The following is a 21107-nucleotide window of genomic DNA, read 5'->3' as shown; positions in this document are numbered from 1 at the left end:
CAGAGGATGGACATGCTGAGGAGAATGTGACTTAGGTTCTGCAGATACGTACATGCTGGAGTGTCCTTGAATGCACCATCAGTGGTGCTCAATCCCCAGGAAAACTCATCCATATGATCCACTTAATGATCATTACATTATTTAACTCAAACATGGTTTGGTTTCTTTTGGACTTTGATTTAACGCAGTGACTTCAAATATTTGTGAATAATGTTTTCAGACAGTTTAAGCGTTCACCAGACTGACCTTCCATCCAACAGAAACTGACTGATTTATTCAGTGTCTGACAAAGCATTTGTGTTTTTATAAAAATGATCTTTACTGATTCTAACAATAACACAAATCAAACTGTCCTTTAGTCACAGACAATATTCATAAATGCTGCATCAGTCCATGGTAGAAGTTCAGACATGACCACGAAAGGAATGAATACATGTGGCAGGGCACTTTTAAGGCATGGCCGTCAAACTCTTCTAACTCCAGGGGCCACATTCAGCCCAGTTTGATCTCAACTGGACTGGACCAGTAAAATAATAACATAATAGCCTATAAATAATGACAACTCTTTTCTTCTCTCTTTGTTTTAGTGCAATAAAAAACAAAGTTATGAAAATATTTTAATTTGCAGATGATCCTCTCACAAAATACATGTGAATAACCTGAAAAAAACGGAAATTCTGTAAGAAAAATAAGTCTAATTTTAACTATATTATGCCTCAACTTATCATTTGTACGTGTGCATTACAGATCAGATCTACAAAAGGCACAAAACATTTAGTAACAGGCAGGATATTGGTAAAATTATGCTTCATTTTCTTTAGACATTTCAGGTTGTTCATATTTGTTCAGGTTATTCACATTTTATTGGGAGAGAATAGTTAGTAAGTATAAATATTTTCATAATGTGATGTTACTTTTTTCACATTAAACAAAGAAAATGTGTAGTTGTCATTATTTATAGGTTATTATGCTGTTATTTGACTTTACATCACATTGGTCTGTACGCGGAACCTGACCTAAAATGAGTTCCACATCCTTCACTGTTAATATCTTCAGGGTCTTCTTTGGACCTCATAAATTCATCCCGTGGGCTGGATTGGAACCTTTGGTGGGCCGGTTCTGGCTCCAGAGCTGCATGTTTGACGCCCCTGCTTTAACCCATAAAGACCCAGTGCTACTTTTGGGGCAGTTCCCAAATTAGTTTTTCTCTATATTTAACTTTTCTTAAGTGATTTATCACCATTTATTGTAATATTATCCTCTTTAGTGTGAGTTTTTACACCGTCATCTTCTACAACATTGATTCCCCAGTCAAACCCATGGAGTTGGATCAATGACAGTGGATGGACACACTGGGTTTATGTTCAGTTAATGAGAGATTTGCTGAAAAACTGAATTTTTTCTGCTTTGATATTAATGACCTTTGAATTTACTTGGAGTTTTCATGAATATCTAAATATAACGGTGTTTCCATGGTAACTACGGAGCCTCTGAACATCCAAATGGGTCATATCTGATGACCATGAAAAGATGAAGAACTGTATTTTACACCAATTATTGACATGGATTGATAGGGTTAGTGGATCAACAGGTATTAAACAGTTTAGATCAGTAGATGGCTAAACCAAATATAGGAAAATACGTGATTTACAGTGAATAATGCAAAATTCAGAAGATAACATTAGAATAAATCACTTTAGATAGGTTAAAGTGAAAAAAAAAATCATCAGGGAACTACCACAAAAGTAGCCCTGAGTATGGGCGGGTTCATTTGTATTTATAATTAGAGCTGCAACCGATTAATCGATTAGGTGCTTGAAGCGAATGTAAAAATTCACAATTCGATTAATCGAATTGAATTGATTGAAGAGAAATATTCTATTTCAGTGTTCCTGAATTGAAGCTTCTTTGTACGTCACAATAAGCGTCCGTGTGAAACACAACAGTGGAACCAATGTTTAACAGCAGAGAAATGAAGGAAACAAAGCTTTGATTCAGGAGAATTGTGGTTGAATGATTTTTTTTCGGATCACTTTGAGTCGATTAATCGTTTCAGCTCTAATTATAATGAATGAAAGTGTCTGTAAGAGTCTTTAGAGACCTCATTACAAATTCATGACCATCAGCAGTTATCTTTACTCCAGTTTAACCCTCCGGTATCCTGTCCAGCTAGGCCCTTACTAAGCACCAAGTGTGCCTTTTTTGCACACTTGTGGAATAATGTCAAAACATTTTCATACAGTTTGTTTTTAATTCTTTTAAACTTGTTTTTCTATTTCATCAAATTGAGCTGTAAATAAAAATACCAAATACTCAATAACTGTCACATTTTTTAACCCTTTAAATGCCATGTTTGTAATGTAAACAAACCTTTTTTTTTTTTTTGGATGCAAAAACAAAACAAAAAATTTTTTTTTTCAATATACTACATAAAAAGGGGATCACATATTATTTGATTTTTGCAGCCTGGCATATGTCATTGATTAACTCCAACACTGGTTAATTTGCATTATTATTTTTGGCGCTAGGTCAAATGTTCAAAAATACTAGCATCTGTCACCAAGTGTGCATAAAATGCACACCTGTAAATCAAACTATTAAGTATTATATGTTGATTTATTTTTCTGCTCTAATTTGATTTTATTTTTGTAAATCAAGGTCAGCCCCAATCATACAAATCAAATGTTAGAAATAGTGCGTTTTGGGCACACTTGGCAGACAGATGCTAGTCTTGTAATTTTCTTTTGTTTACAATGTGCACATTTTAGTTGGTGGCCAGAATTTTAAAGATCAGGCAAAAATGAACAACTTCTGAATTCTAACCTTATTTAAATTGTGAAAAATAATATAAAGTTTTTTAAAACAAAGTGCAAAGTGTGCCTAAAAGGCGCACCCGGATACCGGAGGGTTAACATTTAGCTGCAGTGGTTTATCAGCCGGTCTCCGTCCTATCCGTCCCGGTGGACTTGTCCAGGTATAAGTGCGTCACACTCCAGCGCCACCGTGGAGGTAAAAGGCGTGATGGTTTCCAGGGAAATCTCGGGGTCGTCGTCCAGCTGGACCGTGGCTGAAGGCAGCAGCAGCGACCTGTTGCAGCTCCTGGAACAGTTGGAAATGATCGAGCCCTCGTCGAACTGCGCGCTGACATCGTCCAGGCGATCCGATTCGATGTTGACGGTGCACGGGTGCTGCAGCGCCTGCACCGGGACCAACGCCTCCTTGTGGAGCGTCGTGTCGTGGTGGTACGATACGAGCTCGTTGCTCAAGTTGACAGCTTCCACCGCGTTGCTCGAACAGATCCTGTTGCAACCCAGGATGGTGGTGAACGCCCGGCGGAAGTCGGCATTGAACGCATAAATGACAGGGTTAAGGGAGGAGTTGGCCCATCCGAACCACACGAAGACGGTGAAGGTGGTGTCGCTGATGCAGGGCGGGTCGCAGAACGGGACCGTACAGTTGAGGACGAAGAACGGCAGCCAGCAGAAGACGAACACGCCCATGATGATGGACAGCGTCTTCAGGACTTTGGTCTCCTTCTTGAACGAAGACTTCAGCGAGGCTTCGTCGTTGGGCCGATGCGCCTGGTTCCGGTTTGGACCATGACCTTGGTGCTGCGCCTGCTCCGCCGCTCTCTCCAAAGACGTGATCCGGCGAATTTGGGTCTGGGCTATCCGGTAGATCCGGGTATACGTGGCGATCATGATCACCACGGGGATGTAGAAGCTGATGAGCGACGACGAGATGGCGTAGGTTCGGTTCAGGTTGGCGACGCAACTCTTGGCGACGGAGCTGCTGTTGAGGTCGCTGCTGTTGGAGAAGTTCGACAACAAAACCTCGGTCATCGCTTTGTCCTCCTCGCCGTCGCGGTGCCAGTTGAGCTGCACGGGGATGAAGGAGATCAGAATCGACAAAGTCCAGGCGACCCCGATCATGACGAAGGCCACCCTGTGGGTCATCTTGCGCTCGTACTTGAAGGGGCTGGCGATGGCCCAGTATCGGTCCACGCTGATGATGCACAGGTTGAGGATGGAGGCCGTGGAACACATGATGTCGAAAGCGATCCAGACCCCGCAAAAGCGACCGAACAGCCACGTGCCGGTCACTTCGGTGATGGCCTCCCACGGCATCACCAGCACGGCCACGAACAAGTCGGACACGGCCAAGGAGATGACGAAGAAGTTGGTGACTTTGGAGCGCAGGTGGCGGAACTTGACCACGGCTGCGCACACCAGCGTGTTCCCGAGCAGCGTGGACACGATGAGCAGGAAGAGGATGCAGGCCACGAGCACGCGCAGCCCGCCGCCGCTCCCTTCTTCTTCTTCTCCGCCCTCCTCCTCCTCCTCCGCGCCTTCCAGCTCCGACAGGACGTGCGTAAAATTAGTCCACAGCGTGTAGTTCTCCATCGTCCTCCCACAGGTTTAAAAATCCAAACCCTAGACCCAGCTCTTCTTCTTCTTTTTTTTTCTTTTTTTTTTTTTTTTTTTATAACATCCTCTGGTGTGTGAATAAAGAACAGATCACTGTGACCAGTTCAACTCCTGTTTCCTTCTGTCGTGCCCACAGACGCGCATTTATCCACAAATACAACACTCACCAAAAATGAGCTGACAGACGCAGGACTCCGTTCCCGACTGTTCCAGATGTGGTTTCATGTGTCCGCAGGGTGGGGGGGTTCATCCCGTCTGTCCCGGTCTGTCCCGGTCTGAGGAGTCTGATGTGACTGGGTCTGTGTCACCGTCTCCCACTGTGACGCGCACAGACCGAGGATCAGGTGGAGGAGGCTGCGGGACTAACACACCTCCACAGCCCAGGAAAGGCACACCTACCCCTCTGAATAATAATAATAACAATAATAATAATAATAATAATAATAATAATAATAATAATAATAACAATAATAATAATAATATTATTGAAGATGCTGCGGGACTCTACACCTCCACAGACCAGGAAAAGGCACACCTACCCCTCTGAATAATAATAATAATAATAATAATAATAATATATTATTATTATAATAATAATAATATTATAAACCAAATAGTCTTATCTTATCAATACAGGTCAATAATTGGTGTAAAATACAGTTCTTTATCTTTTCATGGTCATCAGATATGACCATATTTGGACGTTTAGAGGCTCCGTAGTTACCGTGGAAACACAGTCATCTTCTACAACATTGAGTAAAACCCATGGGATTGGATCAGTGGCATTGGATAAAATGAACAAAAATGAAAAATCAAACACACACAAAAAACTTTACAAAATATGAAAATATAAGCAACAAAATTCACTAAAAGCAAAAGAATTAAAGAAGCAACAAAATGAACAAAACAACCAAAGTAATGGAACAAAATGAAGAATTAATCATAATTTAACAAAAAAAAAAGAGGTAAAACAATAAACTACAAAAACACAAAAACTACTCACAGATTAATATTATTATATAATGACATTAAAAAAAAAACAATGGTAAGCAGGTTTATGGTTTAGATCTTCTTTTGGTGATTTGTTCCATAGCTGAGGCACAAGTTTTTTTTTTATTAAACCTTTATTGATAATTAACAAGTAGAAAGATGCAACATTTAACAGAAATTAGCATCACATATAAATGCAAGTATTGATACAAACAATTAGCAGCTAAACAGAACAATACAATAAACAAAAGTGATCTAGTATTAACAAAAAATAAAACAGTTCGAGGGTACGTTCACATTTGTGATTTTTTTTTTTTTTTGCTACAGCTAATTTTTTATAATACATTTTTAATTCTTTTAATTCAAACATATTGATGTGAGGGAGGGATCTGGAGAACTTATGAATATGATACTTACCATCAGTTTAATTAGATTAATTAAGAAATGTAAAGGTTTATTAGAACATTCACATTTAGTTCTCACATTTCTGAGGAACATTGAAGAACAATTAGAAATATTAAATAAGATTCAAAGAAATCTAATTTGATTTAGTGAATTATTCCAAACATGCAATTGAAATTTAACATGTATGTGAACTAGCAAACCATACAAAATAATACAAACATTAAGAATCATAACAATCCTAGACAGAAGAACAGCACAACAGTTCCGTTTACATTTACCCGAAAAGGGGTGGAAAGAAGTGCAACTTATTTAATCCCACCCCCTCTCCCTAAAATATTATTAATAATATATATGTCCCTCTTCCTTTTACATTACTCTTTTATATTTATATATCTATTCACACACACACACACACACACTCATTCATCCATATACACATGCATACGTTTATACATATACACACAACATACAAGTACACATATACACATACAAATACACATATAACACTGGGGAACAATTTGAAAAAAAATTTCCGTTGAGTTAGATTTTTATGCTGATTAAAACTAAAACTGGCATGCTGATTCCAAAATTGCAGTCAGTTTTTTTCTAGCACGTCAAGTTTTTTCTCCACAGCTTACCCTCCAGATAAGCAAAATTCCACCGATTAGCTGTAGTAAGACTTGCCAGCTGATTACAACTGGACTCATCTACAGCTACGTGGCCACTTGTTTGTGCAGTCACAACTGAGACAGTGCGGTGAGAGGTGTGTGCAGCTAACAGTAGGTCAGCACTATGAATATCTGCAAACAGAAAGCTAGCATAGTAGGAATTAAGAGGATTTGTGCTGGCTTTTCTCTTAACCTTGTAACCATGGGCATACCGTTGTAAGGTCTGTTTCGTTTTATGCTGTTTTTTTAGTTTTCAAAGCTTGTAACTATTCCATCTTAGTGTTTTATTTCCATAGGTATATATTTCCTTTGTTCCAGATCATGTCTGCTCCTGCTACTTCTTGTCGTAAATGCCTAAACAACCCTGAGTCCTTTTGCTTTATTTGTGGTCGTTTCACCATTCCAAGTCAGAGGGCAAACATCAGTGCATTTGTCAAACAAGCATATTTTGCATATTTTAAAGTAAAACTCAGTGATCGAGACAAGCCATGGGCCCCTCACAAAGTGTACAAGCAGTGTGTGTCGACAGTTTATGGATGTGGACCAAAGGAACACGTGAAAAGTTGGCATTTGGTATCCCCATGGTTTGGTGAGAGCAAAAAGATTGCACAGACTGTTGCTTTTGTTTAGTGAAAACACCAGGATTTAACAAGAAAAATAAAAGTAAAATAGAATATCCTAATCTACCGTCAGCTGTAAGACCAATGCCTCATTCAGCTGAAATTCCAGTGCCAGTTTTCGAACAACTACCTCCTCTAGAAGATCTGAGTGATGTTGAAGAACGCAGTGACAGCCAAGATGCAGATTTTGAAATTCATGAGGATTCAGTTCGTAGGGGATTTGATATTTCATTGTATGTCAATATTTGAAATTTTTTTATAAAACAAGCACATATCTGTTAAGTACAGTATTTTTCATATTTTTTAAGAAAACGGGGATCCTATAGTTCAAAAACTTGACGTCACAGAGAAAAACTGAGATCAGTTTTGGATTCTGCACACAAACATTAGTTAAAAACAGCTGTCAGACCTAACTCAGCAAAAAATTGTGTTCCCCAGTGTAATCATTCACCAATGCGTTTCTTAGTTGTGCTGGTGAATAAATAAAAAAATAATACCTAAATTTAATGACTAATAAATCACATTCAAGTACAGAATCAGTTTGTGTCCTTCCCAAACCTTTAGTCCATGACAGTCAGGGTTTGAACTGTCCCTTTCCTTCGACTTCTGCCTCTGTTCTGTCACCAGGTGGCGCCATCCGTCTACGTTTGGGTCCAAAACAGACACAGGCCCTTAGAACATGACACAGATACCCAACAAAAACAGGGGAATCAGCATCATGTGGATGTTCTGCTGGAAGATAGATGAAGAAAAAAATGATAGAAACCATAAAAATAGAGTAGAATGTGTGTATGAATATGTATTTACATGTATGTGTTATTGTATTCTGTGTTTATGTAAATCATATTATATTTGTTCATAATAATATAAAGCCAGAAACCAAATTGTTTAATAATAAGTATCAGTCATATTATGGTATATAGTATAGATCTGCTTAGACTAAGAAGGTTATTACTGTTATTAATTATATAAGGAGAAGGGGTGGAGTTTATAAGTTATACTTCTTCTCACTCCTTTTTGAATATGTATTATATGTCTTATGTTTAAGTGTTTTGTTTAATTCAAGATTTTTTATTTTGCTTAATTCAAGATTTTTTTTTTTTACTTAATTCAAGATTTTTTTTTTTTTTTTTTGCTTAATTCACAATTTTTTTAACATCTACAAAAATCTGAATAACACGAACAACTGGAAACATCTTAAGAAAACCCAGTCCACTTTTAACACCTCAGATTATCAGTTTATCATTTACACATGTGCATTACAACTTACATTACAATTACAAATGCACAAAACATTTAATAACAGGCAGAATATTGGTAAAACTGCATTTATTTATCTGAAGACATTGCAGGTTTTTCACATTTTTTGTGAAATAACAGTTTTTAATATAAACATTTTCATGTAATTTTACTTCTTATTTACACTAAAACAAAGATAAAATTGGCTGTTTTCATTATTTATAGGTTTAATATGATAGTATTTTACTGGTTCTGACCCACTTGAGATCTAATTGGTCTGTATGTGGAATCTGAATTAAAATGATTATGGCATCCTCGATTGTTAATATCTTCAGTGTAATTTTTGTATTTCACAAATTCATCCCACGGGCCAGATTGGATCCTTTGGTGGGCCAGATCTGGCCCCCGGGCCGCATGTTTGACACCTATGTTGTAGATGTAGAGTTGGTCCACAGTGTCTTTGACGGCAGCTCACAGATACTACTGTGTGCCATGTGCTAATGCTAAGGCTAGGTACTGTGTGTGTATTTGGACGGTAAAATGCAGAGACTGCAGGGATAATACAGTAAACTTTAACTCCTCAACCTTTTTTTTTTTTTTTTTAATTTTTTATTTATAAAGAGCATTTACAAATGGCAATGCCACAATCTGTTACATTCTTCCTCATACACCCCTCAACCTTTTAACATGACAGTGTAAGTTAGTGTAACTGAGTTAATGTATGTCGTGATTCAACTTGCTATCTCTCACACACTGTAATTGTATCATTTACAATTTTATTTTATGGTCATTGAACGCTGCACCCCTGCAGCCTAGGGTTGTGCGCCCCAGGGACATATTAACAGTTTAGCTGTACTGCCTACCTGGTAGGTAGGGATGGGAATTGAGAACCGGTTCTTTTTGAGAACCGGTTCCCAGTAGCTTGATTCCTTGGAATCGTTTGCCTGCCTGCTTAACGATTCTGCTTATCCATTCCGCCTTCGTTGTGCATGCGCGATGATGTCACACGTACGCTGCATTGTTTTGGTCAGAACGTGGCCAACATGGCGTTGAGGCAGATATGGTCTAAACAGACCACACAAGGTCTAAACAGACCACACCAGGTCCAAACAGACCACACCAGGTCCAAACAGACCACACCAGGTCCAAACAGACCACACCAGGTCTAAACAGACCACACCAGGTCCAAACAGACCACACCAGGTCCAGACAGACCACACCAGGTCTACACAGACCACACCAGGTCTACACAGACCACACCAGGTCCAACAGACCACACCAGGTCCAAACAGACCACACCAGGTCCAGACAGACCACACCAGGTCCAAACAGACCACACCAGGTCTAAACAGACCACACCAGGTCCAAACAGACCACACCAGGTCCAGACAGACCACACCAGGTCCAAACAGACCACACCAGGTCCAAACAGACCACACCAGGTCTACACAGACCACACCAGGTCCAAACAGACCACACCAGGTCCAGACAGACCACACCAGGTCCAGACAGACCACACCAGGTCCAAACAGACCACACCAGGTCCAAACAGACCACACCAGGTCCAAACAGACCACACCAGGTCTAAACAGACCACACCAGGTCCAGTTGAACACTGTCAAAGCTTCCGTGTCTTCTAAAGGTGGAATCCCTCCAATATCCTCAAACATTTGTCCACAGCATGGGATTCATTTACAGGAATGTCACGTATTTGATTCTCTACTTAGCGACGCTTGTGAATGTAGCGGCAGATTGAACGCCGGGCCAGTTCCGGTTCCGGTGTGGGCAACAAACGTGGTAACTCCTCAAATACAAGTTTCCGAAGGTTAGAAGGGAAAGGAAATGAGGAGCACAACAACAGGAGACAAACTGAGCTGAGTGGAACCGGCTCCACGTAGTAGAAATGTGGCACTAGAGGAATTAGTAAAGCATCTGTACTTTCACTTTCACTGCCCCCCCCCCCCCCCACACCGAACCGGCCCAGCATCATCTGTTCTTATTATTTGTCCATACTGTATATGTTCTATTTTCTGTGCAGATGGAAATATAAAAGACAGTTAATGTAAACACACCTGTTTGTACTCTGTTATTCCCTCACCCAATCGATAAGAGAATTGATAAGGAATCGGATCGATAAATTCTTAACAATTCCCATCCCCACTGGTAGGTACACTTACTGTTAGTCCTCTCATTATTTCACATTATTTGTCTTAATTTCATATTTAAGTGATTATTTTACACTAAAATATTTGCTCCCTAGCGCCCTATCAGCTGAGCAGATTCTTGTGTGAAAGTGACCGTTTTTACTTATTTGTTCATAGCATGATTAACACATGGTGAGTTAGCTAACTTGCAATTTTTTTAAAATTTTAGCCTAACAGTGTTAGAACACGTTCAGGTTTTACTGATGAGACTGACTGTGTGCTCTTCTGCCAGGAATAAACGGCCAGAGTCCAAAGAAGTTCGGTTTCTGTCATATCTAACACATCGCACCAAATACAACCGCTACATTAGCAGTGTCCATGTTTGGAGCAAGTTAGCATGAACCTGGGGAGATTAACCTATAGACCACAGGTGTCAAACATGTGGCCCAGGGGCCAAATCCAGCCCTTAGGATGAATTTGTGAAATGCAAAAATTACACTAAAATATTAGCGATCCTTTTAGTTCAGGTTCCACATTCAGAACAATTCAGTCTCAAGTGGGCGGGACCAGTCAAATACTATCATAATAACATAAAAATAATGACAACTGCAAATGTTTCTCTTTGTAAATGTAAATATTTTCATGTATTTACACTAAAACAAAATATAATTTTGCAAAAAATATGAACAACCTGAAATGTCTTCAGAGAAGTAAGTACAATTTTAACAATATTCTGTCTGTTATTAAATGTTTTGTGTGTTTGTAGATCCACTGCGATCTGTAAGTTATAATGTACATGTGGAAATGATAAACTGAGGCAGAATATTGTTCAAATTACACTTATTTTTTCAGTTTGTTCATGTTATTCACATCTTTTGAAAGGATAGTTTGTAGATGTAAAGCTTTTCATAATGTAAATTAACTTTTTTTGCTCTAAAACATAGAGAAAAGTTTGGAGTTGACATTATTTATATATTATTATGTTATTGTTTTACTGGTTCGTCCCACTTCACATCAAATTTAGCTGAATCTGGCCCCTGAACTAAAATGACTGACGCCCTGCTGTAGACTGTCAAGGTGGAGCCATGGTCGTCCTCCAAATGTGAAACAAAACCATCTCAGTCTCATGAGGATGCAGTTGAGAATTGACTGAACTGAAGTGAATTCCAGTCTTGAATTCACACTTTGGATGAACCTTCACCGTTGCTGTGCCTCCAGGTCACGCTGACGTCAGCGTTAACCTTCACCAACCAGTTTGTTGGTGCCGTGGGACCGGTGAGGTTAGCATCAGGTCACAGTGTGCATTCCTGTGCAGGAGGGGTGGAGGGCTGCTTTTAGCTCTGGGATCCTGTGGAGTTTTCTGTTATCATACAGGATGACAGTGGCTGATCCAAGGTTCGAATAGTCTGGGATTTTTCATTATTACCTCCGCCAGGAGGTATTGTGATCACTTTGCTTTGTGTGTTTGTTTGTTTGTTTGTTAGCAACTTTACAGGAAAACTCTTCCACCCATCTTTCCCAAATCTTCCCCACAGATAGGCCTAGGCCCTGGGACCAACCCATTACATTTTGGGCCAAGTAGGTCAAAGTTCAAGGTCACAGCAAGGTCACAACATCTACAATTTTCCATCTGTCATCATTGAACTATTTTCCAAAATTCAGTACAATATCTTGTAAAATCTCTTGTATCTGGCACAAAATTGTCCACATCCACTGTGGAATGTGGACTCTGTGGACATTTACATTTAACACTGAAAATCCCATTTCCCACTCATTTAAAATTAGAACTCAACGAATATTGATGTGAATTGAATCTAATTTGACAGACACATGACTGGTACCAAGCTTCAGCTTTTTCTGCTGTATGGAACAACCTGGAAACTGTTGAATTTAAACAGAAATAGTCGATCGACACATGCACACTGTTCAGGGTGTTTGGTGGAGGTTTGCGTTCTCTGAACACTTGTTATAGTTTAGTTTTATTTAGTTTTGACTTTTTTTTCTCTAATTCAGTTAGTTTTAATTAGTTTTTAGAGCAGGTTTGCTAGTTTTTGTTATTTTCTAAATGCTTGGTTTTAGTTTAGTTGTAGTTCAGTCGTCTCTTTTCTCTTCTTCTCTGTCATCGTATTCAAATAAATCCCAGACAGGACTCTGCTGCTTTCTCCCAACTTTAGTCTGCATGTTTCCAGGTAGAGCGGGGACCAGAAGACGACTGGAAACCACAAGTGGCGGACCGTTAAATATCATATGGTCCTGCTAGCTAAAATTGCTAGAGTGAAATAAATCGCTTTCGTATCAATCCGACAAAATCTGACAAAGACGAAAACAAATGGAATTTTATCCATAATTTTTATCCGTTTTCGTTAGTTTTGTAAACACACAATACAGTTTCAGTTAGTTATTGTTTTTTTCTTTTAATTCTAGTTTTTATTTATTTCAGTTAACGAAAATGTTTTTACAATTCTAGTTTTCATCATTTCGTTAGTTTTCGATAATAACCTTGGCCTGATCCCTCCTTTCCTCCTTTCCTTTTATTTGTAGGACAGGTTTATATAATTGTTGTTTACTACTTTTTGACTGTAGTAGTTTTTTTATGTGTGAACCTGCACATACCTGCTTCTCCTCTTCTTCTTTTTTTTCTTTTTTAATTGGTATTTTTTTCTTTTTTCATCTCTAATCTTGTGGTTGCTACTGTGCACTTTGTTGTTTCTTTTCATGTGTGAAGTTTCTACGTGTGTGTTGTTGTTGTTTCCAGGACTTGAAGGCAGCAGCGTCGTCCTCCGTGACGCAGGTTGGGCTGACGGGCCTGGAACGCCACCCGTCTGCTCCTCGCCTGTAATTACACCGAGTGGCAGATCTGGCAGCTGCCGGCGCTTCGACGCTGAGGTGAAGAGTTGAAACCCTAATCAGTGTTTTAGGTCGACAGCTGAGGGCGGGGCCGCTCGCTTAGTGTGTGTGATGTTTGTGTAAGTGAGTGCATGTGTCTGTACCAGTGGTTCCAACCTTTTTTACCTTGTGACCCCATTTTAACATCACAAATTTCTGGTGACCCCACACATTCAAAACAGATTTTTTTTTGCTAAACTTAATTTGTTTTTGATCATGTAATAGTTTGCTATACCATGTTTCAAATAAACGCTAATTTTAGACTACATTTAGTCTATATAATGTATATTATTGTGGACGGAGGCAGTAAATCCAGGTGTAGATTACTGCACAAAGAGAGAATTGGATTTTCCTTGGTCAGGATCTGTCCAGTCAGTCCAGCTGTGATTTACAAGGAGGACAATTAATACTGAACAAACAAGAACTCACACTATGAATTATGAAAGAGCTGCAGCATCTGAAACTGACCACAATGAACATGTGACACAGAAACAGAACCACAGTTTGTCGTGTCTTTTATGGATTTGGATTGTCTCTGTCAACTCACTGTATATTTTTTATCAGTGATTTTTTTTAAAATCAATTACTAGAAATTCCAGGCGACCCCACATGGGGTCCTGACCCCAAAGTTGAAAAACACTGGTCTATACAGTATTTTCTTTGCATCTCTGTGTCTGTTTGTGCATGTGTCTATAAAAATGTGCACACAATGATATCAATTAGAGCACATTTCCGTCTTTGTCACTTGTCTAATTTAACTGAATTCTTGTACAACCTGTACAGCCAAAGGCCTTTTTGTGTTTCAGCACGACTGAGGTGTGAACGTACCTGAATGAACCCTCGGGTCTTGAAATGAACTCGACAGGTCGGCTTCTTTTACAGGTGAGCCCAGGTCTCTGACTGTTGGAGTACTCTCACTAACATAAACAAAGCATGGCAGCCTGTGTGCAGAATTTAGAAAAGCAAAATAGACTCTAAAGCAAGGTTCTAATAGTTTTGGATTTTTCATTATAGTTTAGTTTTATTTAATTTTGACTTTTTTTTTTCTCTAATTCAGTTAGTTTTAATTAGTTTTTAGAGCAGGTTTGCTAGTTTTTATTAGTTCTCATGATTTTCTAAGTGCTTAGTTTTAGTTTTTTTTATATCTTTTCTCTTCTTCTCTGTCATCGTATTCAAATAAATCCCAGACAGGACTCTGCTGCTTTCTCCTAACTTTAGTCTCCATGTTTCCAGGTAGAGTGGGGACCAGAAGACGACTGGAAACCACAAGTGACGGACCCTTAAATATCATAAGGTGCGAGCAGCTAAAATTGCCAGAGCGAAATAAATTGATTTCATATCAATCCGACATTGACAAAGACGACAACAAAGGGAATTTTATCCAGAATTGTTATATATTTTAGTTAGTTTTATAAGCACACAATACAGTTTCAGTTAGTTATAGTTTTTTTTCTTTTAATTATAGTTTTTATTTATCTCAGTTAACGAAAATGTTTTTACAATTCTAGTTTTTTTCATTTCGTTAGTTTTCGTTAACGATAATAACTTTGCTCTGAAGTAATAACTGTTTAAACCAGGGGTCTTAAACATGCGGCACGGGGGCCAAATCCGGCCCCCCAAAGGTTCCAATGCGGCCCAAGGGATGAATTTACAAAGTGTGAAAATTCCACAGTCCAGGCTGTGGAACTCATTTTAGTTCAGGTTCCCCATACAGACCAATATGATCTACAGTCAAATAATAACATAATAACCTACAAAAAAGAATGACTGCAGATTTTCTACTCAGTTTGATGTGAAAAAAATATTACATTTTGCCTATAAATAATGACAACTTCCAATGTTTGTCTTTGTTTTAGTCCAAAAATAATGTTAAATTATAACAATATTTACATTTATAAACTATCCTGTAACAATAAAATGAGAATAACCTGAACAAATATGAACAACCTGAAATGTCTAAAGAAAATTAAGCACAATTTTAACTATTTTCTGACTGTTACTAGGTGTTTAGTGTCTTTGTAGATCTGATCCATAATGCACATGCAGAAATGATATGTTGAGGCAGAATAGTATTAAAATTGCACTGATTTTTCTGAAGAAATTTCATTTTTTTTCAGGTTATTCACATCTTTTTTTGTTTGGATAGTTAATAAAAGTAAGTATTTCATAATTTAATGGGGTCTTTTTGCACTAAAACAAACACAAAAATTTGCAGTTGTCATTATTTATGGGTTATTGTGTTGTTATTTTTACTGTAGATCACACTGGTCTGTATGTGGAACCTGAACCAAAATGATTTGGACAACCTTGACTGTTCAAGTTCATTTTTGCACTTTCATCCCGCGGGCCAGATTGGAACCTGTGGCGGGCTGGATTTGGCCCCCGGGCTGCATGTTTGACACCTGTGCATTAACCTATCAGTGCATGTCTTTGGATGGTGGGAGGAGCCAGAGTACCCGGAGAGAACCCACACAGACACGGGGAGAACATGTAAACTCCACACAGAAAGGAGGCATGAGTGTGATCCACCATGTCACCCTACCTAAGTACAGATACGTAAAGTAGCGAAGTACAAATACTTTGTTACATTCCACCACTGATGGAAGGTGATGATGGACTGAACTTAAAGCAGGGGAATAGAATTGCGTAGGGACTCTAGGGACCTGTCCCTACCAACATCCATCCTCTCCTGTGTAGTCCCTATCAGTCCAACCTCTGTCTGTAGTGTTTGGTCAATGATTCTGGCACACAAAGGGTTAACAGTCGGTCTCTGCTAGAAGTCCCGCCTCTAACGTAAATATTGCTCTCCAAATTGGCTCTTTGGTTTTGCTAACGTACATGTGATTGGCCGTCCCCGCTGTCATTCCATCTACTTGTTAAAGGAACCTGCTAGTTGGAGCGCTAACGTCAGTTTTCAACATGTTTGTATTTGTTCTGTCTGAGTCACATCAGCAAGATGGATTTGAATATCAGTGGAGTCATACACATGTACTTTTGGACATGTGTCTGTTTGCGTGTGCGCCTGCGTGCCCGTGTGTGTGTGTGTGTGTGTGTGTGTGTGTGTGTGTGTGTGTGCTCGGTAATTAGGATGTAAAGGATGTCAAAGAAAAGAAAACTGGACAGAAGACACTTCTGTAGGAGTCCCAGTGTGAGTTAGTTCAAGTGTATAGAACTGCAGAGGCTCAACACAGATACTGAAGAAAAGACACTATTTAATACCAAACAGAAACACTTTTAAAAGTTACATTACTGATTATTTTAATGCATTTCTATGGAAGAGAGCAACTGTTTAAAAAACACACATAAAGAAACTTTGTGGGGAAAATACAATAAAACCTTAGATTGTAAATGTGATTCTAGATGTGATTTTATCCATGTTTTTGGGGAATAAATTACAATAATAATAATAATTTAAACTAAAAGCCTTTTTAGCTTAAGCAATAAGTGTACCATCAAACTGTATGAACAATGTATCCAGAATCTGTTCATATGTCATGAATCAACATATTTATGTCAGATGACAAACAGTAGAGAGGAGGAGGAGGAGAAGGAGGAGGAAGAGGATGAAAGGCTGTAAATTCACAGTTGGTTCAATAATAATGCATATGTTAATCATGAGAATAACTTTGCAGAATGCATTAAATTCTTGTATTGTCTTTAAATATTCAGATATTCATTATAAACTTGTCAATTATGGAATTGTTTTTCTGATCATGATTGTTTGTTTGTTTGATCAGCTCTACATGACGTGAAATTATGATCGCAGATGCAAAAAAAAAATCAACTTTCAGGAGTGCTGCCTTGGAGCACTTTAGTGTCCACACGGTGTCAGAATCAAAGCTAGTGCGTTGGGTTAAAGTCTGTGGAACAGCAGGTGAAGTTTATGTGGAGAAGTCAGGACTGTGTCTGACCAACGCTTGAACCTCAGCTGTGAAACACCCACAGAACATGTGTGGGACAGATTGCTTGTTTTAGATGTTATCCCAGTGTTCAGGGTTCATGGGTTTTACAGTTAAGAGTTTTTATCAGTCACTTCTCTGACTTGGAAGCATTAAAACTGCTCCAGCTGGTTTATCGTTGAGTATTTTTAGATTTGGGGGTTTTCTGTTTCCATTCAGATGACTTTAGATGACTGGTGGTCATTCAGTCAAACACTTTATTGACTAAATACTTTGATAAAGTCATGAAATATCGAGATAAAACCTGTAATTTTATGAGAATGACGTCGAATACAAAAGGAGTCATCATTTTACAAGATTAAAGTCGTAATATTTAGAGAATAACGCCATAATATTATAAGAATAAAGTCTAAAGTTAAAAAAGAAAAAAACTCATAACTTAACGATAATAATGTCGTACTTTCGTGAGATTAAAGTCGTAATATTTTGAGAATAACGCCATAATATTATAAGAATAAAGTCTAAAGTTTAAAAAAAGCCTTATAATTTAATGAAAATAATGTCGTACTTTTATAAGATTAAAGTCGTAATATTTCAGAATAAAGCCATAATATTATAAGAATAAAGTCTAAAGTTTAAAAAACAAAACTCATAATTTAAGGATAATTATGTTGTGCTTTTGTGAGAAACCTGTTTTTTTTCGAGTCAGCTGCTAGCAGCCATATTACTCTAGCCAATGATTCCATGACGGCTTCCAGTTCCAGCACCAGTCGTTTGGCCCCTGATGTAAACACACTTAGAGACTGATGGAGAAAGTGAGCAGTGTGAGTAAAAGGGCCCAGTCTGAACACAGCACAGAGCTTTTAGGTGTGACAGTGATGCAGTGGGAATGTAATAGGGCTCATCAGTTGTAAATATTTACAGACAGAACGTACAGACAGGAGCCTTTTGGACGTGTGATCCCCTTATAGTCAGACAGATTAAAACAGAGACAGTGGAGGGTCACAGAATGGGCAAAGAGTCCATTCAGTGGATTTGAGAAGGAGAAGTCATCCTCCATCTTCTGTGAAGTTCATCAGGTACTGTTGACTGTTTTTACGAAGCAGAGGTGGTAGACTATGGAAAACACAGTAAACACACAGTAAGCAACAGTAAACACACAGTAAACAACAGTAAACACACAGTAAACACACAGTAAACACAGTAAACACACAGTAAACACAGTAAACATATAGTAAACACACAGTAAACAACAGTAAACACACAGTAAACATAGTAAACACACAGTAAACAACAGTAAACACACAGTAAACAACAGTAAACACACAGTAAACAACAGTAAACACAGTAAACATATAGTAAACACACAGTAAACAACAGTAAACACACAGTAAACACATAGTAAACACAGTAAACATATAGTAAACACACAGTAAACATATAGTAAACACACAGTAAACAACAGTAAACACACACTAAACACACAGTAAACACAGTAAACATATAGTAAACACACAGTAAACACATAGTAAACACAGTAAACATATAGTAAACACACAGTAAACAACAGTAAACACACAGTAAACACACAGTAAACACAGTAAACATATAGTAAACACACAGTAAACAACAGTAAACACACAGTAAACACAGTAAACATATAGTAAACACACAGTAAACAGTAAACAACAGTAAACACACAGTAAACAACAGTAAACACACAGTAAACACACAGTAAACAACAGTAAACACACAGTAAACAACAGTAAACACACAGTAAACATATAGTAAACACACAGTAAACACAGTAAACATATAGTAAACACCCAGTAAACAACAGTAAACACACAGTAAACATATAGTAAACACACAATAAACATATAGTAAACACACAGTAAACACACAGTAAACACATAGTAAACACACAGTAAACATATAGTAAACACACAGTAAACATATAGTAAACACACAGTAAACACACAGTAAACACAGTAGACATATAGTAAACACACAGTAAACATATAGTAAACACACAGTAAACACACAGTAAACACATAGTAAACACACAGTAAACATATAGTAAACACACAGTAAACATATAGTAAACACACAGTAAACACACAGTAAACATATAGTAAACACACAGTAAACACAGTAAACACACAGTAAACATATAGTAAACACACAATAAACACACAGTAAACACATAGTAAACACACAGTAAACAACAGTAAACACACAGTAAACACACAGTAAACACAGTAAACACACAGTAAACACAGTAAACACACAGTAAACACACAGTAAACACAGTAAACATATAGTAAACACACAGTAAACACAGTAAACACACAGTAAACACACAGTAAACACACAGTAAACACAGTAAACATATAGTAAACACACAGTAAACACAGTAAACACACAGTAAACATATAGTAAACACACCATAAACACACAGTAAACACATAGTAAACACACAGTAAACAACAGTAAACACACAGTAAACACACAGTAAACACAGTAAACACACAGTAAACACAGTAAACACACAGTAAACACACAGTAAACACAGTAAACATATAGTAAACACACAGTAAACATATAGTAAACACACAGTAAACACACAGTAAACACAGTAAACATGGTGTTTGAGAAGTTTCTTGAACTTGATCACAGATAAGACTTTGTCCAAATCAGGAGGGAGAGGAGTTATTTACTGGACTTGTCCAGGTTAGGTTTGGGGGGTAGGGTCTTTGTAAAATCCCATTGTACAGTGCAATGAAATGTGGTTTTACCTTCTGTAAGATACTCAGGTAAAATACATCAGTTATAAGTATAAAACAGTCAAGTAAAAGATAATGTAAGTATAAAAAAACAGTCCATTAAAAAATCACTCACACACACACACACACACACACACACACTCACACACACACACACACACACACACATCAGTGTCATATGCAGAATACACAGGTGACAGTTATGACGTGGTGTTAAGTCTTTTTAAGTAAAGTGGGTGGTGTCGTGTCCTGACTGTGGCTTCTGTTACTATTACATAGCAGCAAATAATTCAAAACAGCACCAGTGTAGCACATGGAAGGCTTTTTCTAACAGGAAGTAAAACAGATTTGATTTTGTTGCAGAAAAAAAAAAAAAAAAGTTATTTACATTAACTTAATTTTCCAATAAAGGGGTACACTGCTGAGTTAGAAGACGCCACAGAAGGGTGTGTGTGTGTGTGTGTGTGTGTGTGTGTGTGTGTGTGTGTGTGTGTGTGTGCGTGTGCGTGTGCGTGTGCGTGTGCGTGTGTGTGTGTGTGTGTTAGTGTGTGTGTGTGTGTGAGAGTATGTGTGTGTTTTCCTTGCTCCTCCTACCACATATAATGGAATGGATGCATATGGAAGTAAACCTGTCTCATCAGATTTTGAATTCTAAAAGCCATTGAATTTCTAGCACAGAAAATTTTTTTTTGCACTGAAATTAAGTGTCCGAATTGTTTTTCTCTGAATTCACCTATGTTCATGAATTAGAATAAAAAAAATTCAGATGCAAAAAATTCAGAAGCAGAAAATTTAGATGCAAAAAAATTCAGATGCAAAAAATTCAGATGACACATCCGTGCTGACAGTCCTCCTGCATCGGCGTCACATGACCAACCTAACGTAACTTGATTGGCTGACTGTCGGTTCGACTTGAGATTGAATCGATTGCTTTTCCTTGGTGTCCCAGATGTGTGATCTGAATATTTGCATCTAAATTTTTTGCATCTGAATTTTTTTGTGTCTGAATTTTTTGCATCTGAATTATTTTTTATTCTAAATTT

General features: G+C 38.1%; 1 protein-coding gene across 1 annotated transcript; it reads right to left on the bottom strand.

Annotated features, from left to right (window-relative positions):
• Positions 1–2948: 2948 nt before the first annotated feature.
• On the bottom strand, positions 2949–4403 carry LOC115434250 (D(1)-like dopamine receptor). Its single transcript, XM_030156093.1, has one exon. It carries the CDS (start codon positions 4401–4403, stop codon positions 2949–2951), a length of 1455 nt encoding a protein of 484 aa, XP_030011953.1.
• Positions 4404–21107: the final 16704 nt, after the last annotated feature.

The sequence above is a fragment of the Sphaeramia orbicularis genome, chromosome 15, assembly GCF_902148855.1.
Source record: "Sphaeramia orbicularis chromosome 15, fSphaOr1.1, whole genome shotgun sequence".
NCBI classification, from domain to species: Eukaryota; Metazoa; Chordata; class Actinopteri; order Kurtiformes; family Apogonidae; genus Sphaeramia; species Sphaeramia orbicularis.
The sequence above is the reverse complement of the archived record's forward strand: the minus strand, read 5'-3'. Positions and strand labels throughout refer to the sequence as shown.

Bases quoted from the DNA above. Each gene is read 5' to 3' on its own strand.
- LOC115434250 (XM_030156093.1), bottom strand. From the start codon at position 4,403: ATGGAGAACTACACGCTGTGGACTAATTTTACGCACGTCCTGTCGGAG.